We start from the raw sequence: 27,177 nt of genomic DNA on the forward strand, positions 1-27,177 counted from the left end.
GCCGCGCCAGTGGTGGGGGGTTCGCGGTGCGGACCGGGCGTCGAGTCCCCGCCGGTTCCTAATACGTCTGTGGCCGCTACCGTCTTCGTGCCGGAGCGTTCTCTTCTAATTTTAGTTATTGCGGGATTCCAAGCTGTACTAAGTTGGAAACCAGTGTCTCGATTGATCAGGTTGCTGTTCAACCGAATTTCTACAGCCTCTTTGAAAACTGAATCCCAAAATCCTTTAGCATCACACAGCTTCTTCGTACCCTCAAAGAGGAAGGTGTGTCCTTCGTTAAGGCTATGTTCCGCTACCGCCGATTTTTCTGTCTGACCAAGGCGTACATTTCTAATGTGTTCCGAGCGTCTCTGCGTGATGCAGCGCTGCGTTTGTCCGATGTATTTCATACCACATTCACATTCAATACTGTATACGCCCGGAGTCTGCAGTCCTAGGTGGTCTTTGACTGAGCCAAGTATGTCCTTAATTTTACTTGGGGCATGAAAAATTGTCTTGATGTTGTGTTTCTCCAGAATGCGGGCAATCTTGGCTGTTGGCGGTCCCGCGTATGGTAGAAATGTCAGGCATCTGGTCTCATCTTCTTCTTCTGGTGTTTCTACCTTCCTGCTCTTGTGTAGGGCGCGCGAGATTTGCGTCTCATTATAACCGTTGCTGCGGAAGGTCTTCCTTAGGTGTTGTAACTCTGCAGGTAGGCTGTCATCATCACAGATAGACTTGGCCCTGTGCACAAGTGTGTTAAGCACTGAGTTGCGTTGTGCTGGGTGGTGGCAACTCTGTGCATGAAGGTATAAATCCGTATGTGTCTTCTTCCTATACACAGCGTGACCCAAGGTGCCATCAGGGTGCCTCTTGATTAGAATGTCAAGGAAGGGCAAGCTTCCGATTTCTTCCACCTCCATGGTGAATTGTATGTTGCTGTGTATGCTGTTGAGATGTCGCAGGAAGTCTTGTAGGTTCTCTCTTCCATGTGGCCACACGACAAAAGTGTCATCCACATATCTGTAAAAGGCTTTAGGTTTCAATGGGGCGGTGTCCAGGGCTATGTCTTCAAAGTGCGCCATGTAAAGATTAGCGATGCCTGGAGCTAAGGGGGACCCCATGGCTACACCATCCACTTGTTCATAAAATTTGCCTCCACACTTGAAGTAGGTGTTTGTTAACACATGCCGGAACAGCTTTATTGTGTCCTCACTAAAGCGTGTTCCGAGGAGCGCTAGGGAGTCTTCCAGCGGTACTCCACAAGAGAAAAGCCACGGAAAAACAATGTGGCAAGTTCACCAGACTGTCTGGAGCCCGGCAACATGCCGAGCACACAACCAATGCCAAGACTGTCATCAATCTGGCAGGCAAAGAACTGGACGAGACCACAATATCAGTGCTGTCGAGAGGACTGAACTTTGCTCCAGTACCCAGGACACTACCTAAGCGAGACATTATCAGCAGCATCGAGCAAGCCGTGCGCGGCCTCCCTACGGAGGCAGCTGAGGAAGTTAGGAGAGAGACGTGCAGGGTCCTGGAGAAGGCAAAAATGCCCAAGAACAACATAACGTCTGCTGAATGGAAGGCTCTTAAGGCCCTACGTGAGGATGAGGACACTGTCGTTCTAGCTGCTGACAAAGGCAATGCCACGGTGATACTGAGGAAAGAAGATTATTGGCAGAAGATAAACTCACTGCTACAAGATACTGCCTACAAGCAACTGGACAAGGACACGACAGCTTCCGTAACTCGCAAGACCATCGCCTTGCTCAATGACTCTGGACTGGAAAAGGACGTCATCAGGAAGCTGTACCCCAGAGCACCGGCACCACCACGGCTATATGGGCTCCCTAAGATCCACAAAGACGGAGTTCCATTGCGACCCATAGTGAGCACCATCAACTCACCGACATATGGTTTAGCCAAGTACCTAGCACAACTGCTCAAACCGATCGTGGGTCACTGTGAGCACCATGTCAAGAACTCGGCGGAGTACGTGAAGGGACTACAAGGCTTTCGCCTGGATAAAGAAGATCTTCTTGTCAGCTTTGACGTCACCTCACTCTTCACACGAGTACCGCTGGAAGACTCCCTAGCGCTGCTCGGAACACGCTTTAGTGAGGACACAATAAAGCTGTTCCGGCATGTGTTAACAAACACCTACTTCAAGTGTGGAGGCAAATTTTATGAACAAGTGGATGGTGTAGCCATGGGGTCCCCCTTAGCTCCAGGCATCGCTAATCTTTACATGGCGCACTTTGAAGACATAGCCCTGGACACCGCCCCATTGAAACCTAAAGCCTTTTACAGATATGTGGATGACACTTTTGTCGTGTGGCCACATGGAAGAGAGAACCTACAAGACTTCCTGCGACATCTCAACAGCATACACAGCAACATACAATTCACCATGGAGGTGGAAGAAAACGGAAGCTTGCCCTTCCTTGACATTCTAATCAAGAGGCACCCTGATGGCACCTTGGGTCACGCTGTGTATAGGAAGAAGACACATACGGATTTATACCTTCATGCACAGAGTTGCCACCACCCAGCACAACGCAACTCAGTGCTTAACACACTTGTGCACAGGGCCAAGTCTATCTGTGATGATGACAGCCTACCTGCAGAGTTACAACACCTAAGGAAGACCTTCCGCAGCAACGGTTATAATGAGACGCAAATCTCGCGCGCCCTACACAAGAGCAGGAAGGTAGAAACACCAGAAGAAGAAGATGAGACCAGATGCCTGGCATTTCTACCATACGCGGGACCGCCAACAGCCAAGATTGCCCGCATTCTGGAGAAACACAACATCAAGACAATTTTTCATGCCCCAAGTAAAATTAAGGACATACTTGGCTCAGTCAAAGACCACCTAGGACTGCAGACTCCGGGCGTATACAGTATTGAATGTGAATGTGGTACGAAATACATCGGACAAACGCAGCGCTGCATCACGCAGAGGTGCTCGGAACACATTAGAAATGTACGCCTTGGTCAGACTGAAAAATCGGCGGTAGCGGAACATAGCCTTAACGAAGGACACACCTTCCTCTTTGAGGGTACGAAGAAGCTGTGTGACGCTAAAGGATTTTGGGATTCAGTTTTCAAAGAGGCTGTAGAAATTCGGTTGAACAGCAACCTGATCAATCGAGACACTGGTTTCCAACTTAGTACAGCTTGGAATCCCACAATAACTAAAATTAGAAGAGAACGCTCCGGCACGAAGACGGTAGCGGCCACAGACGTATTAGGAACCGGCGGGGACTCGACGCCCGGTCCGCAACGCGAACCCCCCACCACTGGCGCGGCGGCCGATTCCGCAGGTACCTGATTGGTCGGCGCCCGGAATCAGTCACTGGTCCAGGAGACTTTATAGGACCGCGCAACACAGCATCTCGACACTTCGCTTGAAGATGATGGGTACGAAACCCTTCGAAACGTTGCGAGAAGACGACGCCTTTACTCGGCTGATCACCCGAGAAGATTTCACGAATGGAATACGCCGAGAAAGTCTCAAATCACATGTATATACTGTGTTTTGTCAAAGTTTAATGAGAGACCATTTGCAGAGAACCACTCAATGACTTTGTGAAAAACATCATTTACAATTTCACCAGTTAATTCTTGTCTGTTGGGTGTGATATCTATAATTGTATCTTTGGCAAAAAGTACCAGCTTTGCATCTTCATGAATATAAAATGGCAAGTCATTAATATATATTAAGAACAGCAGCATATCCATCTTATAACCTATTTTCAAGACACTATCAATTCTGTTCAGCTGTTCTTCCAAGTCCTTACCTGTCTCTGACAGAATTACAATGTCACTGACAAACCTCAAATTTTCATTTCTTCTTGTTAAACTTTAATTCCCTCTCCAAATTTCTTCTTATTTTCCTTTTCTGCTTGCTCAATGTACAGAGTGAAGAACATAGGGAATAGGCTACAAACCTGTCTTAACCATTGCATCCCTTTCATATGCTTCAACTCTTACAACTGCTTTGGTTTCTGTATCACCTGTAAATAAGCTTCCAGTTGCTTTATTCTATCCCTGCTACGTTCCTAATTCCAAAGAGTGTATTTCAGTAAACATGCACAAAAACTTTCTCTAAATTTACAAACACTATAAATGTAGCTTTGCCTTTTGTCAACCTATCTTTTAAGATAAGTTATAGATTCAGTATTGCTTCAGATGTTTGAATATTTTTTGCAGCCAAACTGCTCTTCCTTCTTCCAGTTTTCCCATTCTTCTGTAAATAATTCATGTCAGTAAAAAAAAAAAAAAAAAAACAACGGCTTATGAAACTGATAGGAAGGTAATATTTACACCCATCAGTGCCTACTTTCTTAGGCATTGGAATTATCACACTCTACTTTAAGATTGAGGGTGTCTTACCTGTCTCATATGGTAGAGGGGAGTGTTGTACATTGGTACACTTTTTTAGACCTTTGCCTGTAACAGAAGTTTAATATATTTTCTTATTCCAGTTTTGAATTATGGCATTCAATTTTTGTGTGATGCAGTCTTTTTTCTGAAATTACAAAAATACTATGGAAAATTAAGGTTTTTCCACATGTGATTTGTTGTTGATTTATTGATCCATTTTCATCTACAGCGCACATTAATATATCAATTACTGATGAATACTTAAATAAATGTTGCTATTATGCTATATACAGAAAGGTAAAATATGAATGTTCTTCTGAATGAGACTACATTGGGTTAACATAGAAAAAATTAGTTTTTTAGGTATTCATTTACTGTGTAAAAGCAGTGGTCAACCAAGCACAATTTCAATTTAGATTTGAAGTGACCAATGTTTTGTATGTGTTTAATGGTATATGATAAGGCATTGTATAGTTTGATACTAGGATGGATAAGGGCATTTTGAAATAACTTTGTGTTGGCGCTTTGAACATGTACATGCAGTTTTTGTCTTGTATCATAGCTGTGTATTGTGTGATGTTGAGTGATGAGTGGTCTTTTTATATGTAAGTTTTGCTTTAAATACATTATATTTTCAAGTATATATATGCAAGGAAGTGGCAAGATCATCCCTTTTTGAAACAATGGTCTACATGATTTGTGATTATCTACCCCTTCCATTATTCTTATAAATTTTTTTTTTTTAATTTTGAATGTTAAAACATGTTCCAAGATACAACATGGTCATGTGCCTAGGAACAAATATTCAACTGGCATTTAAAAGTGTTCCAATTGAGAAACTCTTGTCAGTTCTGTTTTTAATAATCTATCCATTACATTAAATCAATGATTAATGAAATCTAATTAAGCAGAAGGATTATCAAAATCCAGTTACATGTTCAATACAGTTTGAAGTAGAAGCTATTGAAAATTAACACAGATTTCCATTTTCAAAACAGTAAAACTGTTAAGACAAAAGAGAAAGCCAGTTCATTTGCAAGTATCACATGTTCCAAGGGAAATGATCTTCTTCTGTTTCAAGGTACAAGATGGTGCATGACCAACAAAGTATGGCTTAATTCTCCACATGTTACATTAATGAAATATTTACAACTGCTGCACAAAGACAACCTCATATCTATCAACAACAAAAACTGTACAAAATGGTGGAAATTGCTTAAGGCAGTGTTTAGTGTGCATTCCTTCATGGGATTTTAAAGTCAGTCACTAGACTGAAGTGCTGACCAAAAAACGCCATGGTTTCCTACATACACTATCCTCTAGATACAATCTCTCCCCTATACATCCCTACATTATGTTTAGAGAGCATGTAAATCAATGCATTTCACTTGCATTGCTTGGATGACTTCATTAAATCTGACCTGTCACAGATCCCCAACAGTCAAGCAGTAGTCAAGAATAGGCCACACTAGCATCTTTATGCGATCTCATTTTCAAGTGAACCACACTTTCCTAGAATTCTCCCAACAAACTGAAGTCGACCATTCACCTCTCCTATCATAATCCTCACATGCTCATTCCATTTCATATTGCTTTGCAATGTTATACCCAGATACTTAAATGATGTGACTGCATCAAGCAGGACACTATTAATGCTGTATCTGACCATTATGGGTTTGTACAAGCAATGCTTTCTAAATCCATGCTGGTTCATGGATGAAAGCTTCTCAGTCTCAAGAAAATTTACCATATTTGAACAGAAAATATGTTAGATGATTCTGCAGCAAACCAATTTTAGGGATATTGGTCTGTAATTTTGTGGATCCATTTTTAGCCCCTCTTATACACAGAAATCACCTGCATTTTTTCCAGTTGCTTAGGACTTTGCATTGGGTGAGAGATTCACTGTAAATGCAAGCTAAGTATGGGGCTAATGCCATAGAGTACTCTGAGAAACCAAATTGGGGTGCCATACAGATTTGCTAACTTATTTGTTTTCAACTCTTTCTGTTGTTTCTCTATCCAGGCATGCTTATTTCTTGTTTACTTCTCCTGTTTAGTGGCACTGTGATGCCAGCTCACTTTTCTGCAACATGGCAATGCAGTATCTGAATAAGAGGTGCAGTTAGTACAATTTGTAGACACCTCACTTCAGTTTGGCATTTCCTTATTGTCTTACAGTTTTATTCATACTGGATGTCATTATGTCATGACACTAGATATTGAAATACACACTACTAACACTATTTTGATATGTGGCAAAACACTCTCCAAGATCTTGTGCACTTGTGAATAGTAGAATATGATGAAAGATTCTTAAATATTTTATCTTACAATGACAGCTACATATCCTAACCTGTATTTTTCATACACTGGTCATCTGATAATGTTTGATGAATGCAAACACTATTGAAAATTTAAGAATTTTTGAACACCAGCTAAGATGATAATTTACATAAATGCAAAAAGTGAATAATTTGTTCTGACAGATGTGCAACATTTATATATAGTCTCTCTAGTACTGTGTGAATACTTAGAAGAAAAAAGTCTGATTCTAGATCTCTGTGTTTTGAAGTAAATGAAATAATACTAACATTTTGTTATTTCTTAGACATTTCAGGGATTATTCCCTCTGAGTCACAACTCAAGCCAGGAAGGATTTGTGCTGCTGGCTACATGTCTCACACCTCAGAGTAGAGGCAGACTCTGGCTGAATGTCTCACACCTAGAGGGTCCACCAATAATTGAACCAAATTATCTCTCTCACTCTCATGACATTCCATGCATGATTAAAGGTGCGATGCTTGACAGTAAATATATATTACCTTTGTAACCACATAAATAATAGAATAATTAAATAAATTGAAGAATTTTAATAGTTCTTTATTTAGGTTGTTTATCTGAGAAAAATTCCAATATTTCATAGACACTTATATTTGGTGATTATGAATTTAAAAGAAAATATCAGTCACTTTAATTTTCTTAAAACAAGTAGCATCCAGTCACCTATATCTCATTTTTAATTAATTTTAGTTTTAAGTGTCTTACTTGAATGTGAGTTTAGGTTATGAATCAGAGAACATATTGAACTTATCTATTTCTCAAATATGAAACAGCTCTGAAGAATACAGTTTCCTTAAGAACAAATATTTCCTAACTTTTGTGGGTACAATCAAGTGTAACTGAAAAAGACAGTGGCAGACTTTTTTCATGATTCTGAAACCAAGATATTTGCCATTTTATGCTTTGACTTCTGAAGCCAAGATATTTGCCATTTTATGCCTTGAATGTCATTCATTCAACCAAAATATGTTCTACATAGCCAGCTCCAAGAGATATGGAATTAGTAAATGAATAAATCAGTAGAGAAGCAGTTATTTTCTGTTATATTGGTTGAGTCACACAACTAAATCATATAACAACTGTGTAAGGAACAAGCAATAGCATTCACTTTTAATTTGTCTTGAATTTCTTGGACATTCTCAATACCCTGTCAACCATTTATTAGACTTTTGCTTAGAATACTAAACACCAGTCTGAAAAATTTCAGCTGCAAGAACTATACTAATATATAAAGAGGAAACATTGTTAGGAAAAATCATGAAAAGTTCTTGACTGATTTACTTCAGTGCTGTGAAAATGTGCGCTTTTGCTTTCTTCCTCACAGCTGGTTTTAACTATGATATCTTTAGTGAATGGGTAAATCACTTAGGATCATTTGTATACATGGTATGAAAGAGACCTCTTCAGCTGCTGCATCTGTGAGGGTAATAGCTTTAATGACATTACTTCTCATCGTTTTAATATGCAAATGGGTAGCCTCAAAAAGTTTCAGCCACCTCACATTGCAAAGTTTTATTCTTATCATAAGTTGATAAGCCATAAATACAACTTTTCTAATATACAGGTTTTCTGTCAAAACTGACCGTGAGGAAAAAAAAAAGACCATTGTTGTGTATATAGTTTTTGTGTATATAATTTTTGTGTAAATTTATATATCAGAAAAGCAATATCTGAAGTTGTGCTGGAAAGTAATGCCTCCAAATTTTTTATGTGAACACTCTTAAAATTTTTTAACTAAAACAAATGTTGTTAACATTCTACATCCTTATGCTTCACGGCTGCATATCTGCAGCCCTCTGCTGCTAGAGGGCTCTGAATTGTAGTATGTAACATGGTTGCATGTAACCTAACTATGCCACTGCATGAGAAACAGCAAGCTGTAATTGAGTCTTGAATTCAAAGATTCTGGCCACACATGGAGCACCCCATCCTTCAGCATGAAAATGCCAGACAGGAAACGAGTGCTACAACATCTGCAACAATTCCGATGCCTTGGTTTCACTGTCATTGATCATTCTTCATATAGTCCCAATTTGGCCCGTCCAATCTTCATCTGTTTCCAAAACTTAAAGAACACCTTTGAGGACTTCACTTTGACAGTGATGAAGCAGTAGAAGCAGAGGTGAGGTTATGGCTCTGTCAACAAAGTCAAACATTCCAATGCAATGGTATCAACAAACTGGTTTCTCATTGGGAGGAACGTGTTCATTGCCAGGGTGAACATGGAGAATAAAGATGTAGACTGTTAATAATGTTTGTTTTATTTTAAAACCTTTAAGAGTTTTCACATTAAAAAATTCAGAGGCATTACTTTTCAAGACACCCTTTTATATCTGGGAAACAATTTGTCAAATGATTTAAATGCCCTGCCATCATAGTTAAAAACCAACCCCAAGAAAGAAAATGAAACCACATGTTTCCACAGCACAGCATTTTCTTTCTCTCAGCTGGTTTTAACAAAAAAACTGTGCATTGTTGTTTAAAAATATGTGTACCCTATGTCCACTTTAATGTTTATTAGATTATTGTTTAAAAATTTGAAGTAATTTGATAAAGAGCTTTTTGAGATCTTTACATTCATATTATATGTGGTTTATTATAATTTCAAGTTCTATCCATCAGAGTGGACAGAGAGCCAATACTTGCATCCTGTCATAATTCCCAGGGATACTCCATTTTCAGACATATATCTAATTCCCCTACATATTCAGCAATTTTGAAGCATTACTAGGTTTCCTTGTCATTCATATACAAGAATGAGAATGGATCTAGTGTTTATCCATGTAGCTGAGCAGTCTAAGGCACTGCAGTCACGGACTGTGCGGCTACTCATGGCGGAGGTTCGAGTCCTCCCTCGGGCATGGGTGTGTGTGTTTGTCCTTAGGATAATTTAGGTTAAGTAGTGTGTGAGCTTAGGGACTGATGACCTTAGCAGTTAAGTCCCATAAGATTTCACACACATTTGTCATTTTGTTTATCCATGTGGTCTACATGTAGTGATTATTCACCACTTTAAAGATGTTATTTCATTATGTACAATTCCTGGGTTTCTTAATGCAACACTCTACACTGTTTTAGCTAGTAAGTTTGGAAACCATATACCAGCACTTATCTCTGATACCATAATGTTTGAGCTGCTCTTAGGGAATATTGTGAACTGGTGAAACACTTTTGACAGGTGACAGAAAATAACAGCTGTCATATTTTGTCATTTAAATTTTCAGTAATCTGAGTCATGAATTGAACAATGACTTGTTCTATGAAATCTGTTTTAAGACTGACTGAATATCTTATTTTGGGATGGTGTGTTATTGTTTATATGTACAAAATCTTTGCCAATATGTTTGAAAGTAGGCAGGCAGTGAGATTGGTTAGTAATTATAAATATATGTCATACTATCTTTCTTACGAAGAAGTCTGACAGTAGTGTCCATCATGGTCACCAATATAATTTGCATTAACACCTCATCATTACATGTTTCAGTATATCCCTGTCATCATGTCTGTGATATAAACATTATAAATAAGAGAAGAAATGGAATTTAACGATATTTGTCTTAACAATGTGTAAAGCTGAGAATCATACCTGTCAAAAAAGTCATACACAGTCCTACATTCTTGCAGACCATTAGTGCCCAAACCTGTCAAAAAAACCATACACAGTCCTACATTCTTGCAGACCTTTAGTGCCCAAACTAATACAAGCAGTGTGACATGGCACAAAGTGCAAAGTAAACAATTATTCAGTACATATGCTTACGATGACAGGCTAAACTTTTATATGACAAGGCTTACTGAATGTTATATTATTTAACTGACATATACGTAAATTTTTTGGTAGGAAAAGACTAAAAAAAAATTACAATAAAAGAAGCATGTTGAAATAAAGCTGCAGCTGTTACATTTCAGGTTGGAGAGTTGTAGTACACAACTGTCAAAAGATTACAAGTATAATTATAAAAAAATATGGGCAGGAAAGGAACAAGGGCATTTTATTATGTAAAAAGAAACCCAAAAATTTATTGCTAGCAACAAGTTATACTCATAGCATCAATGTCATCAGTCATTCCATTAAAAAATTCCATTCTATTTAAAGAAATGTGGATAGGAATGGAGCAAGGGCATTTTATTACAATAAAGAAACTATAAAACTTAAGACCATTAATGTGCTACGCTCATGGCACCATGGTTATCAGTCATTCCATTAAAGACAGAAAACATCAAATGTCAGTCATTTTAAATCCATTAACTAATACAATGCCACATCTGTACTATCCATAAATTTTATAGTTCCTTTATCCTAATAAAATGCCCTCAGTCTGTTCTATGAGGGGTTGACAAGAGAGTTCACTGATGGTATTATAGATATTGATGGGAAGTGGGGATCCAAGGCAGCAGAAGGATGTCAGTAAGTTTGATCATTTATGGGTTCAGTGTCTGGAGAGGTCTTCAAGGTGTTGAGGGTAAGGGTTTCAATTTAGGAGATGTGGACTGAAACTTAATGACATCCTACTCCCACCTTGGAGTTCCACTACCCATCAACATCTATCCTAACCCAAGTGACCCACCTTGTCAACCCCTCATTGCTTCCAGATATAGCGTTGCAGACCTTTTACATTTGCCACATCCTCCAGAACTCCTGCCCAACATTTCACAAGACCCAGAACTTAAACAAACTCAAAACATTGTTGTCAACCAAAAACCTCAATACTACAGAGGTTTCAGTCCTCTCCAAAGGCCTCATCTTCAGCTCCACATGCAAGTTCACCCCATGTTCGACTCATCAAAGGCCTAGTCTCCTTCTCCTGAGCCCTAAAGAGGAGACTGTTCTTTGCTACCAGTCCCTCCAACCAAAGCCAACCCGGTCCCAATACAGAACATAACCTCTTCCAGTTCATACCTCCATACTACTATACTACTGTTACCATCTCTCCCCCCCCCCCCCCTCCCACCTAACAACACCCTGGTCACCTACCAGGAATTCCTTACCTCTTGGCTTCACCATCCTTCCCTAGGTCGATCTTCAATAACACATATCTCTCAACAGAAGAAAGAACAACCATTTTCAGCGTCAAGACAGATCCTGATTTAATCTTTCACCATGCAGACAGAGGTTTTACCACTGTCATTATGAATCATAGTGACTAGCTGACAGAAGGCTTCTGCCAACTGTCTGACTCGTCCTCTTACAAGCACTATCCTAGTGATTCCATCCCAGAAGTCTAACACAACCAGCAATTCCTACTCAAAACCTTAGGCCCACCACAGACACATTTTACTTTATTGGTAAAGCATCATCATTGATGATCCTGTAAATATTTTGCTTACATAATACTATTTTTACATTTTGAGTCCTATAGAGTAAAAAACCATTTTGCTTTTGATTGTTGAGATTGTGAACATTAAATATGGCACTTTTGTTCCTTTTTACATAACTTTATAGCAGCTGGCTTTGTCCTTGTTGTTAGAAGAGGCTGCAGTGTAAAAATAGCTTGATATCACTTCCACAATTTAAAGTGAAGTGCGAAAGGAAAAGCTGGGATTATAAAAGGCAAGGGAAGTGATTAGTAGAAGTGAAACCAAACTTTTTTATTGCAGCCTGTGCTAGTACAGAGGGGAAAACCAGTTGCCTTCACAACAAGTAAAAAGGAGAAAAAACACAGTAAGTAATGTATAAGAAACACCACATTAGTAAGTAAAACTGTTTTTAACTCTGTAGCAATCAAAATGTAAGAAACATATTATGTATGCAAAATATTTATAGAATCTCCACTGATGATGCTTTAAAACTAATGTGAGACACACATGATGAATAACTTTCTTAATGTGGTTTACATTCCACTGCTGTAGGTGACAGCCTTACAAGAAACCATCACATAAACATTTCTGTTGGTGACAGCCTTCCAGGAAACTATCACATAAATGTACATTTGATAAAAGTTATCCAGTAGCAAAAATAATTTTTAATTTGTTTGCTTTCCTCCCAAGACATTTTGTCTTCCCAGGACCCATAGGAACAGCAAGAGATATAATTCTTACTTCTTTTTATTGTTTATAAGAAAGTATGCTGTCTATTAAAAAAGAAAAGAAAAAGAAATATTGCAAGCTGCATCTTTCCTTTTCCCTGTAAATCTTTTCAATCTATGACATTTTTCAGTTTTATCTCATCACCACTGTAGTCACTGATTCCTTCTCTCAACAGTTTCTGCACTCTCATCTCATTCTTAGTATTTCCATCTTATTAGTGCTTTACTGTTTTCTACTCATATTTTTGCAAATATTTGTATTTCTGGTCCTGCTGCTATTGCTGGACTGTCATCTTCAGCCTGAGCTTTCACTGTGTATTTTGTTGTGCCACTATTGCCTTTGACGTGTGTATATTAATTTGAGTTACTGAATTTGATTGATTCTCAAGTAATAAATTTGCCAGTTTCTGGGATATTCTTCAACAATACCATGTAAGTTGAATTTTAACGCATTCTGGTTTGTTCCCTTTGTGTATCTCATTTACTGAAAAAACATAGACCTAAGTGTACTGAGAACCATTTATTAATGTTTCAGCTATTAACTTGGCAGAAAAATTAGTGAGGACAAAGGCTTTTCAGAAGCTGGGAGCACAACTACACTTGCCAGTTTTATCTGAGTGTAGGAATCTTATACCAGATGTTCGGGATCTCCTTTACCTGGAATGTATCATACGCACAGCAGCTGTAACGGCATATCACCCTGGAGGCACATGCAAAATGGGTAGCCTTCAAAATAATTCTACAGTCGTTGATAATCTCCTCAGGTAATGAATATAATTTTGGATTGCACTTACTTTAAATATACTTATATGGCATTAACACAATTTAATCGATGCCAGAACTTGATTTAAGGCTTATGAAAGGAGGTTCTATACATGGAAATGACCTGTAGATGCCAGAACATTACAGGTTGATTATATTATGGCCAAACAAACATTTTAAACTGCAAAACTATTCCAGGGGCAGATGTGGGTTCTGATCAAAATTTATTGGTTATGAACTGTCAATTAAAACCAAAGAAATTGCAGAAAGGTAGGAATGTCAGGAGATGTGACCTGGAAAATTGGAAGGGCCTGAAATTGTTGATAGTTTCAAAGGGAATGTTAGGCAACAATTGACTGAAACAAGATAATGGAATACAATAGAAGAAGGATGTGTGGCTATGACAGATGAAATAGTGAAGGCAACAAAGGATCATATAGTCAAACAGACAAAGCCTACTAGGAATATTTGTATAACATATGCGACATTGAATTTAAGTTGAAAAAAAGAAAAGATAAAAATTCAACAAATCAATCCAGCAAAATGGAATACAGACTCTAAAAAATAACATTAACAGATAATTCAAACTGTCTAAGCAGGAGTAGTTAATGATAAACATAAGGCTGTAGGAGGATGTGACTATGGGGAAGATAGATGCTACCTACAGGAAAATTTGAAAAGACATTTGGAGAAAAGAGAAGCAGCAATAGCAGTATGAAACATCCAGATGGCAAGCCAGTAATAAACAAAGAAGGGAAAGCTGAAAGTTGGAAGGAAAATATAGAAGGGCTATACAATGAAAATGAACTTGAAGACACTATTACAGAAGAGGAAATAGGAGGAAGTCATTGAAGATGAGACATGAGGTATAATATTATGAGAATAATTTGACAGAGTGCAAGACTCTCCCCTCCCAGTTGAGAAAATAATCATGATAACTTACATCTGTGTCTTGAAATTTGTACTAAGATTGTTGAAGTCTGGACTAATGAATGACCCTGACATCAAAATGTGACTCTATAATCATTGTGGTAGATTGTCCTCCACTGTGATTCTACCTTAATAACAGCCACAGCTGCGTATGGTTGGTTTTGATAGGTAAGCATTAATTAAGCACATGAAGTCCAGCACATTTTGCAATAATAAATAAACAATAAAACAAGTTAAATAAATTGTGAAACTAAGTGGAGCCATAGTACTAAATAACACAGTCAGTACAATGACAAAGTTAAGCTGAATACACAAGATGAAATATGACAGCCTTGCATAAAATTATTCAGTGTGTTTCAGTTTCCAGCTCAAGGTTAAACATTAAGATTGTAGCCAAGTGCAATTGAGATTGTGTGACATAGTGAATAATATTTGGCACATTCCTCAGTTAAATCAGCTAGCACAAAAAGAAAACCAATTTCCAAGTCCTGACTGCTGTAAAAACTGGTCAGTCATGTTGTATCACTGTCCGCTAAACTTCATCATGAAATAAACTAATTCTCATGCCATGTTAAAGTTCTCTAGGTGTGAAAGCGTACATTAACTGAAAGTAGCATTAAATCATCTAAGCCACTACTTGCTGCTTGAACTCTATTACCCATAAAATTTTAATGTTGTTTTAGCAGGGCTGTGCTATGACTCAAAAACTAAGTTAATTTCCCAGCTGAGCAATACCCAGACTTACCATCAGCTCTCCATGCACACAGGCTGACTGCCCACAACTGGCTGACTATGAAAAAAGACCCCAAGACACAGTAGCACCACCTATTTAACACCTCAGAATCAATACCACGGAAAGTAGTGTTCATGATTTGTTATAAAAATATTGCTACAATGACAATCATTGAATAAAAATTGTTCTTCTTACAGCTAAACATATTGAAATGAATAATTTCTCATGTTGGTTACTTTTTGACTGTACAAAACAGTCTAGTGTACATATTATAGTGCATATTAATGGAAACATAATATGGTGATATCACAGATATTTGTAAAACAATGAAATACATGAAATATTTATATATGCACTAAAGTGTCATATTAATACAGAATGCATATTCTTGGTTTTCATGTAGCCTGCACCAAATCTGAATTATGGTCGATTTAATTGGTGACCTGTTTAAATTAAATAATGTAATGCTAATTTTGGAGCAGAAATATTGTACATACCTAAAGACAAATACATTTAAGATAAGGATAAAGGTGTAAGTAACACATGTTAACATCTTGATACACATTGCTGTGGAGTACATTGAGCTCTAGTCAACGTAACTGAGTACTGTTCATCAAAAATATCATTACTCTAGATCAAGTTAAGTTACAGTTAAACTAGGTTAGTATGTGTTTATTGTACAGTCCATTTCCAGTTTGACAAATCATTTACACATGTGGCAGCAATTGTTTGACAGTTGTATAATTTAAAGTGTTTTTTGACCATTGATAATAAAAATCATTTTCAATCAAAAACTGGGTTTTGCACAGTTTCTTGAGGTGCTGCATTGAACTTGTGATGCAAAGGTGCATAATTTGATGTCCTCATTTATTACATAGGTCCATTGGATGAGATGTCAGTATTTTTGTGTGCAATATTTCTGGCTAATATTTTCCAAGTGACACTTTTGACAGTTCAACCATGGATCTCTCTCTTACTCACTCACCAACCCTTTTCGGGATTTTTTATTCCTTTACATGTGGCTACCTGCCTTTTGTCCTCAGCACTCAGCCATGCCATGCTTAAACCACTTCACCTAATCACTGTGTTAATGCTTCACACTGTGCTTGCAGGCCGAGCAAAAAGCCAACTGGGCCTGTAAATTCACAACAGCACTAAAAGACAAGTTGAAACAACACCTTTGTAGTGGAAGGTATTCCTTCAGAACTGGTGAGATCCTTGAGAGATCCAACGTTGATAAAACTATTCCACGTGGTGAGCAAGAGATATGAGACTAGTGAAATGCCCTCAGATTTCAAGAAGAATATAATAATTGCAATTCCAAAGAAAATAGGTGTGAATATTACCTTACTATCCATAATGACAAGTGAAAAATATTTCTTGATATATTTATACCCCTGTTTGAACATTGTTTCCCTATGAAAATTACTAAGTGTAACACCACACACTTTTCAAAGAAACCTTAGATTACTGCAGGTATTGAAGTGTCTTCAGAAAGAAAAAGAAAACTGTATGAGACAGCAAGAACTAGTTAAGATCCAGAAGTAGTTTTACACCAAAAAATTATTGCAGCATACTGAGAAAAGTTGTAAGGAAATCAAGAAATATGTATGTTAGACAAGAAATTAACAACTCCGGCAATAAAATCAAATCAATATGGAATGCTGTTAGAAGGGAGACAGGAAAAGTAACCACTTGGGTAGGTAGTATTACTGTTAAAGAGAACAAGACCATCCTAACCAACAGTACTGAAGTAGCTAATGTATTTAACACTCATTTCTTAAGTGTAGGAGAAAAAATTGTGGAGAACAGTTCAAAAGAAAAAGCTAGGCAGTACATAGGAGAGTCTGTTTTGAAAAAATTTAGTCATATTAAGTTTCACCTAACAACCTCTTGTGAAGTAAGTAAAATTATTAAATCTCTGAAAAATAAATGTTCTGTTGGAGTAGATGACATCTCTAATAAGACATTATAATAATGTGGAGCAATTACAGCTGATGTTCTGAGTCACACACATAATGCATCACTAACTCAAGGTATTTTCCCTGACAGGTTAAAATATGCCATTGTCAGGCCTCTCTACAAAAAGGGGGACACCACAGATGTCAATAATTATTGGCCAGTATCCTTGCTTACAGCATTCTCAAAAATCATCGAGAAAGTAATGTACTTAAGAGTGGTTAGCCATCTCTACAGCAATGGGATACTACGTAAATCACAGTTCGGATTTTAAAAATGCTGTTTGACTGAGACAGCAATATACAATTTCGCTGCCCACATAAGAGAGTCTTTAAATAGTAAAATGTCACCAATAGGAATTTTCTGTGACTTGTCCAAGGCACTTTGTTGTGTGAAACATGACATTATGTTTCAGAAATTATAATTCTATGGTATAAATGGAATAGCGTACGAGTGGTTTAAGTCATACCTACAGACAGGAAGCAAAAAGTTTGATTATGTGGGTCATGTGATTTAAATAAGTTTGCCACTTCATCTAACTGCGGTGATATTGCTTTAGGTGTTCCACAGGTTTCAATCATGGGTCCTCTTCTGTTTTTGATTTATGTGAATGACCTCCATTCCTATCTGAAACAGGAAGCTGAACTGACACTTTTTACTGGTGATACAAGCATCATTATTAATCCAGTAAAAGAAAAACAAATTGAAAATGATACAAATAAGGTCTTTGGAAAAGTCATTAATTGGTTTTCTGCAAATGGGCTTGCTCTAAACTTTGAAAAAACACAGTACATCCAATTTCCTGTTGAAATGTACAGTTCCTTCAATAAATATAACACGTCAACAGAAGCCAGTAGACAGTGTAGAGAATACTAAGTTTTTTGTTGTACATATAGATGAGAATCTTAATTGGAACATTCGTATTTTGGATGTCCTAAAGCAACTATGTTCAGCAACTTTTGCGATCAGAATAATTGCCAATTTTGAGGATATAGAAATTAGTAAGCTAACATACTTTCACTCTCTGATGTCATACAGAATAATATTTTGTGGTAAATCAACATTTAGAGAAAAAGTATTCACTGCTCAAAAGAAAGTGGTTAGAATAACGTGTGGGGTTCATAGTCGCACATCTTGTAGGCATCTTTTTAAAAGATTGGGAATAATGAAATTTGTTCTCAACAACATGGACCAGTTTAAAAACAGCAATGATATTCAATATTATAATACCAGGAAAAAGAAAGACTTATGCTATCCTTTGCTCAACCTGTCCTTGGCACAGAAAGGGGTAAGATATGCTGCTATAAAAATTTTTGACGGATTACCAGATGAAATAAGGTGTCTGACAGACAGCAGTAACAGCTTCAAAAATAAATTGAAATTATATATCCTTGACAACTCCTTCTATACCATAGATGAATTCTTGAATAGGAATAAATAAATCTAAAAATATAGTATATGCATTTTTTGCCATTTAGGGGAATGGGGTAAATCATAGAAATATTAATCTTTAACTCTGTATTGTAATATGTATATATTAAAACATTTTGTTTCATATGTGCATTTATTGTGCACTTGACACATTCCACATCATGACGGCTACCATTCTGTGTGATTGATCAATGGAACATGCAACCAACCAACTAATTAACTAATAAGTCATGGTTTCAAAAATACTCACATAAATTATTTACAGAAGAAAGAAAAGCCAACCTCGAAAAATACTTGACTCTATGACATGTCTTAATGGATAGCTTGAAGAAAATCAAATAATATTTATAGCATTTGTAGATTTAGAGAAAGCTGTCAACAATATTGATTGAAATACATGCTTTGAAATTCTGGAGGCAACAGGCATAAAATACAGGGAGTGAAAGGTTGGCTACAATTCATATAGAAATGAGACTGCAGTTATAAGACACAAAAGTCAAGCACCTCAAGACAACATTTCGGAAGAATGGGTACAACCAGAAGCAAATAAGACACACACTCAGACAGACTGCACCAAGAAAACAAGAGGAAGAAACAGAAGAACACAAGTCATTGGCATGCATTCCGTTCATCAGAAACACCTCAAGAAAAATTGGTAGAATCCTGGGGAAACACAATGTGAAATGTGTATTCTGACCTCCTGCAAAAACCTTGACTCTACTGGGTTCAGCAAAAGATGACCTAGGCCTTTGAAAACAGGGCATTTATCAAATTCCCTGTTAGTGCAGAAAATCATACACTGGGGAGACAGTCCGCACTGTAGAAGAGAGGTGCATCGAACACAAGCGCCATACCGAATTAGACCAGGCCACTAAATCAGCCTTGGCTGATCATTGTATAAAGACTGGCCATACTATGGACTATGGAAAAACAAAAATATTCTGTCAGTCCTCCTACTTCCGGGACTGCATTACTAAAGAGGCCATCAAAATTCAACTACAGGACAATCTAATTAATAAACACAGTGGCCTTCAGCTTAGTCAGGCTTGGAACCCTGCACTCAGCCTGGAGAAAAAGATGCGGTCCCAGAGATTGAGTACCGCAGGGAGACTGCAGACCCCAGTTCAGACCCAGGCGCCGCTTCCCCCACCACATCCAGTAGCCTCCATGCCGGCCACACCAAAGACTCCAGGAGAGGAACAGTGGAGGGAGTAACGGCTAGTATATATAGGGCACCGAGAGGAACAGCACAGCATTCATCAGGAACCACCTGAAGATGGCAGTGTGTACGTCTGCTGAAATATTGTGGAGAAATTATGACGCTACCCAATTGGATACCCGAGAACTGCTCAAATTCTGCATGCTGCCTATTGATCCCGCTATGTATTTTTGTTCTTATCAACACCTTAGTGATGTTTTGGACAGGTTTTGGTCCAACAGATATAGTCATTATTCCTGTCCTAGGCAGCCTATCAACTTGTTCTTTGCCACTAATTCCTAAGTGACAAGGGACTGAGAGCAGCTTTCCCCTAGCCACACAAGGGCTTCATGACATTCTGCAATGATATTGGATCTTCTTTCTGGGGCTGATAGAGATTTCAGAGCTGCTTGGCTGTCTGAATGAATGTAGACGCTATGATGCTCGTAGCATTTATGCAGATTCTCCTTCCATGCAAGCTCTGATAGCAAATATTTTCACTTGGAATACTGTGGCCAGCTTCCCTAGAGAGACTGTGATCTCTAGTTTAGGCTGTACCTTGTAGAACCCTGTCATAGCATCTTCATCTGTTTTCAACCATCAGTTAACCAGATTATATTGCACGAATGGCATTGTCATTCATTCTTCCACTGTTCTCTACTTCCAGTTGCTACCCTGAAAGTTTTATTCCATTAGGAATATGGGTGTGCTCAACTGTGATATGACTTTCAAATGATAGAGCACAGCAATCAGTCTTGAAGGAACTGTGACAGCAGACTGAACAAGAGATGACTGATGAACTAGGACATGCATTGATACCATGAAATAGTGCCCTGGTAATGGCTAGGCACTAGCTGAAATCTAGATTTACCTAATAAAACCTGAAAGAAAAGGACAACTGCTTACTGTGCTGTATCATTTGAAATTTACAACATTTATTGTATTTGTGTGGGATTCTGAACATCATAAGGGTTTCCAGTTTTTAACCTGTATGCCCCTTCTGCTGGCTCAATTGTAACCCAAAGGTGTAACGGGGGCATCCCAGCGTGATTTCCATTTCAGCAATGGTGTGCTGCTAATTCCAACTGTTATGGCTAGGCAGGCCAATCCTGGACCTTTTTGAGGTCCTTAGTAGCCACCTTCTATTCTACTTTATTCCACCACACTGTAGTCTCATAATTTATCATAGGTCTGGTTACAGAGGTGTATATTTAGTATATGCATCTGAGGCTTAGACCTAATTTTTACCAAAGGTCCTAGTTCACATGAGAGCACCTTTTGCCTTGGAACATATATTCCTTATGTGAGAGATCCATAATAGTTTCATACCCAGGATCAGCCGTAGATACTTCACTATGCCCTCTACTGAAGAATTTCATCAAAGAGCTTAAAACTGCAGTATATACCTGGATATGCTCCCTCATGAACGGCACTACAACAGTTTTCCTGGGACTGATGCTAGAGCCTGTTTCCTGCACAAGATTTTACACAATTTTCAGATTACAGTGTAGCATTATTCTGATGGTACTTGTAAATTTGCCTGCCATGTATTACTATGACTAAATTGTCTGCATATCCTTAATAAAAGTAACCTCAAGCATTTCACTCTTTCATGAGTAGTGGGAGCAGACTCCCTCTTTGTGGACACCCTAAGGTGTTGTTGATCACCATTTTCTCATTCATCATGGTAGCTTCTAGCTTTCATCTACTCAGCATTGTCTTAATTCACCTCTATATAGTGGTCTTAATGCCATGCTCTTCTGCAGCTCTAAACATGTATTTGAGAATCATATTTCTAAAAGCCCCACAGATAGCCAGGAAAATGCAGAAAGCACTTTCTTGAGTGTGTAGAGCTTTTCCCACCTTTGCAACAAGCTGGTGAAGTGCTGTTTCGCTTGATTTACCTTGTTACTATCCATGTTGGTTTTCATGTAGAGGAACCTCAGTTAACCATCTTCCCCTAATATATACATTAACAAGATTTTCAGACATCTTTATAAGTTAGTAGGACTGAGTGATTGGTCTCATGTCCTTGGCGTGATCATTCCTAACCTGGATTTGGAGTGGAAATAACCTTCACTGTCCTACAAGCATTTGGTGTGACTCCTGCTGCTAGACTGTCTTTGAACAGTCTGCATAGGAGTCTGACTAATGCCTCATCTGCTTGTTGCACTAGAGCCAGAAAGATTCTTTCTGCACCTGGTGACTGGAACAGTTGAAATGTTCCCACCATCTGCGTCATTTTCTTCATATCAACACATTGTCTTGCAGATTCAAAGCTCTCCCATTGGTTACATGTAAACCAGTGCCTCACAGGCTCACAGGGACTGAATCTTGGTCTGTGTTATCTGTCAGAGTGCACTGAGGGAAGTAAGTCTTGAGGAGTACATCTAGTGTCACATGTGCTGTCCTTGTATACCTACAACCTTCCTTCCTTACAGTGCCTCCTGGATTTGTTGGTATTTTTGTGAGGATTCCTTATTGATGCTATTTCATCCTGACCCTGATAACCACAAAAGTCCACCATTGGCATGAATGAAATTACACTCCTCGCATAAATGCATTCTGGGATTTTGTAGCATAAATAAACTTATCTCCAGTTCCTTCGAGACCTTGTATGCCCTGTAAATATAAACAGGATACCTAGATCAGGGTCATGTCCACTTACTATCTTCCAAGAACATAACTCAAGGTGGCAGTTATGCTCTTACTGTGTTTCAAGTTTATCTGCAACACTTCCAGCCACAATCTTACTACCATAGTCACCTCCAATATCCTTACTTACCCATATGGTAAACTGCAAGAACCCTAAATACAGTTTCAGGTACTGTTCTGGCATTGCCACTGGGTACTCCTCACTGACTTCCACCACATGGGTTTGAGCATTACACACAATCCTCTGGTTGATTACCTCCCAATCCTCTGTCAAGACCTTATGATTCTGAACCCATACTTTCTCAGAGTATTTAGACAAGTTCAAACAAGTTCAAATATGGTTCAAATGGCTCTGAGCACTATGGGACTTAACTTCTGAGGTCATCAGTCCCCTAGAACTTAGAACTACTTAAACCTAACTAACCTAAGGACATCACACACATCCATGCCCGAGGCAGGATTCGAACCTGCGACCATAGCGGTCACGCAGTTCCAGACTGTAGCGCCTAGAACCGCACGGCCACTCCGGCTGGCTTTAGACAAGTGTTCTTAAAAAGTTTCAGTACCCAAATTGACCTCTTCATGGTCTTAAAGAGTTCAGCTGTTTTCTTAGCCTGTAGCTTTTCCACATCCCAAAAAGATATTTTGGGCACCATCTCCTTAAGCCAATCCACTGTTTCCAACCCCACACAAATATTAGAGCACCTTTGCCCAAATAGACCCTCCTGAATTGGAGGCCTAGACTTGTCTCCCCTCCCTAAGCTTCACAAATAGAGCAATCTGAAGCAGCTCCTCTTGGTACAAGATGATGCTGGCCACTGGATATCCCCGTTGGATACCTTCATCCTAAAAATCGAGATTGCTAGGCCCATTTTCCTATTTCTTGCGTCAGCTTTTTCTGGATCTGGTTATCCTGAGAAGTGGGATTGCTAGATTCCCCCTCATTCTCCTGTTCCCTCTCTTGAAGGTGGAAGTGGTCTGTTTACCCCCTTCATTCTGAAACAGCTTCTTCTTCTTCTTTCCTTCTTTTTTTTATATAATTAACCCCATTTATGTTTAGGAAGCTATTTTTGCCTTTTCTTTTTGTTCTCTGAGAAGTTTCCTCCTCTCAGCCCCAGACAAGGACTTGATCTTGATTTGGTACAACTTAAGGTTTTCTACTTATTGGACTGGTCTGTCACCCAACCTAGTAGTAGTAACAGTTCCAACCCTGCTGTTTGTGTATTTGAAGTATTATCAGGTCCTTCATTTTTTTAAATTTTTTTCTGTCTAGTCCATTTTATTCGCATGAGAATTGGAGCTATATTAGCTCAACGCCAGTGCAGCCTCACATTGGTGTAAGGTTTTTACTCAGCAAGGTCACCCAGTGTCCCCAGAAAGTCCATTCATGACACATCTTCTCATGTGCCACACATCCCTCAGCACAGTTTGCATCATACCTTTTGTTGTGTACCTGGAAATTGGGGAAGGACAATGAAAATGGATGTGGGAAGAGACAGGGCATTGTGGGACATGCTTCTCAGGGTCATCAGTTGAGACCTGTCCAGCATGGGAGGCCTTGCCAGTAACTGTTCTAATGCTGGCATAGCCCTCAGCTTTACATAAATAGGCAAACTTCTCTGCCCATATGGTCAACAGTAGTGGGGCATGACCAAAATTAATTTTGTGAGGTCCTCTAGTGTTGCAAGAGGATGGATTTTATATAGAGAAATCTGTCTTTTTTTTCAAACTGTCAAACTTTTATTCACAAAAATGAATACATTTTAATTTTATATAACATTATTCAGCAATTTCATAACAACTAACAGTCAAATATTAACACAACACAAATTTCCTACTTTTAGCCTTACTGAACTCCAAGGATCAGGAATAGGCCATGATTGATTAGTTTTTAATTGGTACCATTTGATTAGATTATGTATGAAGTGTGTGCTTGTGATACAAAACAAATCAGTCTACTCTAATATCTTAATATTCAGCCTATAAATAACAACTCAGAACAAATAATTGCCAAATATGACAATCAGCCGTATTACATATAACTACTGTAGATTTATATTCGTGCCTTGAAGTTATTTTACATTCTTTCACACAGGTAACTACAGCATAATCATACAAAATATACAATAAGACACTTTAAATTAATCTCTAATTTTAGATTGACATCTTACTTTTAGTTACTTACACAGCTTCACAAAGGTGATTACAATAGATACATACAGATAATAAACCACTCTATTTTCATATGTACTCCCTTACATTGTAAAATCCTTGTTGAACTAATTAATCATTAAGAAGTTAGTTTTAATATCCTCACACTCATACTGTCCCATCAATCAGACCATTCCAGATCAAGTACTTGGCTGCAGGCAGTGGTGGGAAGGGGTGGACAAACAGAGGACATTGGGAGCAGTCAGTTAGCCGGGCCATAGCAGACATAAACATATTGCTCCACCCAAGCACTCCTGGGCAGGGATGGCCAAGCGGTTAGTGCATATGTAGAACACATTTAGTAAGGCTGCCTAGTGGGTAGGCTATACTACCATTGCCTAGCTACGGGTAAGCTGAGAGGTACTTGTTGGGTGCCCGTGGCCTATGGGCAGTGCTGGAACAGCCTGCTGTAAATTCTCTGCCACATACTTCATAAGTTGAACAACTGAGTATTCAGGATCTTTTTCATCAGCTCTGTCTGTGTTGATTGTTGGTATATTGTGCAACTTGTTTCATAATAAATATTACAGTTTGTACTTTATAACAAACCTTGTATCTAAGTTAACTATATTGTAGCTCATTGTCTAATGTAATTCCCAAATATTTTACAGATATAACTTCTTCCAGGCTTGTTTCATCAATAAATACATCTATGTGATCTTCCTATTGCTCGTTTGTGGACACCATGAGCGTCTTCAAGATGCTTGGTTATGTAATCTATGTATTGCTCTCATTGTTAGGTTTTGCAAAATAAATATTTCATTGATGTTAGATACATTTTGTTGGAATATTACCCCACAAGGTTGCAGGGAGTGAATGTATGTGAAATATACCAAAATTCACACCTAAAGTTCAAGACAACTAGAGTTACTTTTGTATCAAAAACACTATAAACTGATTTTTTATCCACATATTGATTCCATTTTAATTTGAAAAGTATATAAACAACACAGAATTTTACACAAGAACTTTGATACTGTAAATAAAAACCAGTATCTTTTCGTAAGGCCTGTAATGCAGCTTTTAAAATTTAGGACCATACAAATGTGTTTTTGTAACATATGAGTCAAACTGTTGTTTTTCAGTTATTATCTTATCTCATGTTTGGGCCTTATGATCTTTGCATCATTTGCCCTCCTCTCTATAGAATATATTCCATGTTATCATTCATCCAAATATCATTGTCTTTCAGTAACTTAATGCTATTTTTGATGTTGAACAACATTTTGACAATGATAAAATAGAGCTCTGTAGCTACAGTTTCTGTCTGTTTGTTTGCTATATCCATTTCAAGTTTTTCACTAATTACTTTTCCATGTCTACTAGCTCTCCCTCTATGTTGAGCTCTTTGTAATTTGCTCACATGTGTATCACATACTGATATTTTCTTCTCCTTTTTTTCCCTTCATCACCTTAAGGAAACTAAGCATTTATTTTTGCGTGGATTTACTACCCACTTTACAAATTCTGTTTTATTTTATTATAAATTCTATTCCTATTACTTCTCTTTTATGGATTCAGATTCCATTTTCACTCACTGATAATTTCTCTACAGTTCTGTCAAGTCAAAAAATATCACTTGTTCTAGTGACAATAATTCTTATAATTTTTCTCTCTCTATCAACCTTCCAGGGTGCATGGTGTTCAAGGTCTTCGAGTAATGGATGCAAGTATACTACCAACTCCTCTTTCTGGTCATCCAAATTCAGTCCTCATAGCAATGGCAGACAGAGCATCAAGTTTCATACTGAATACACCATGATGTGAGTGGTTCAAGATTGTTATAATTTTGACACTTTCCTTACAGAATATTGTTTTTTTAAGATCATGTGAGTACACTGGTTGAGAGACCTGTACATTTGCTATCTAATACCTTTTTGGTTGAATAATAATAATAAAGAAATATAATTGTACCATATCTTTGCTGATGCAGAAGGACTCAGTGTAAGAATTGTTTGTTTACTATTGCATGTCTTCAAACTACCTCAAACACAGTTGAACAATCCATAATATATTCTTAGAGGGCAAAAAAAAGTTCAGATGCTGGAAAGTATGGACTAATACATTCTAGATGCATTGTTTGTCTTTTAATTTCCAATGTGGGTTTAGTGTTGTAGGATTGCCAGATCCAATGATGTACACTATACCACATGTAATAAGCACTATTTTATTACTCAGAAGCACACATATACAGTTATATACATTCTTGATTCTCAGTGCATGTGTGTACTCTTTTGCATGCGGACACAGACTAGTCTGAAAGAGCTTGCAAAAACAAAGATATTACATGTGACTTGGTCGATAGTTGCCGCATTAGCCCCCCCCCCTCCCTCCCTACAGTGTGGAGCACAAAACATAAATATTGAGGCATACATGTAAAGGAAACACCCAGGGGGGAGGGAGAGGGTGTTTAAACCGAAACCATACCTTACATTTTATTAGTAACTGAAGTTTTCGAGTCAATGAGGGGGGGTGGACGGCCCATTTGTACAAGACACACACATTATCCAGATGCATAACAAAAAACACTTTAGAGCTGCAAATAAAATCTGTGTTGA

General features: G+C 38.1%; 1 protein-coding gene across 2 annotated transcripts in view; it reads left to right on the forward strand.

The window, feature by feature from the left end:
• The window catches only part of LOC126248986 (neither inactivation nor afterpotential protein G-like), a 194,180-nt gene extending 167,653 nt beyond the window's left edge, over positions 1-26,527 (forward strand). For both annotated transcript variants that reach the window (XM_049950549.1, XM_049950550.1), the window contains 3 exons: positions 6,983-7,166; positions 13,276-13,504; positions 26,252-26,527. In XM_049950549.1, the coding sequence (XP_049806506.1) occupies positions 6,983-7,166; positions 13,276-13,504; positions 26,252-26,381 (543 nt within the window). In that variant the 3' untranslated portion in view covers positions 26,382-26,527. The remainder of the gene's footprint in view (positions 1-6,982; positions 7,167-13,275; positions 13,505-26,251) is intronic.
• The last annotated feature ends 650 nt before the right edge of the window (positions 26,528-27,177 follow it).

Source organism: Schistocerca nitens, chromosome 3 (assembly GCF_023898315.1).
Source record: "Schistocerca nitens isolate TAMUIC-IGC-003100 chromosome 3, iqSchNite1.1, whole genome shotgun sequence".
NCBI classification, from domain to species: Eukaryota; Metazoa; Arthropoda; class Insecta; order Orthoptera; family Acrididae; genus Schistocerca; species Schistocerca nitens.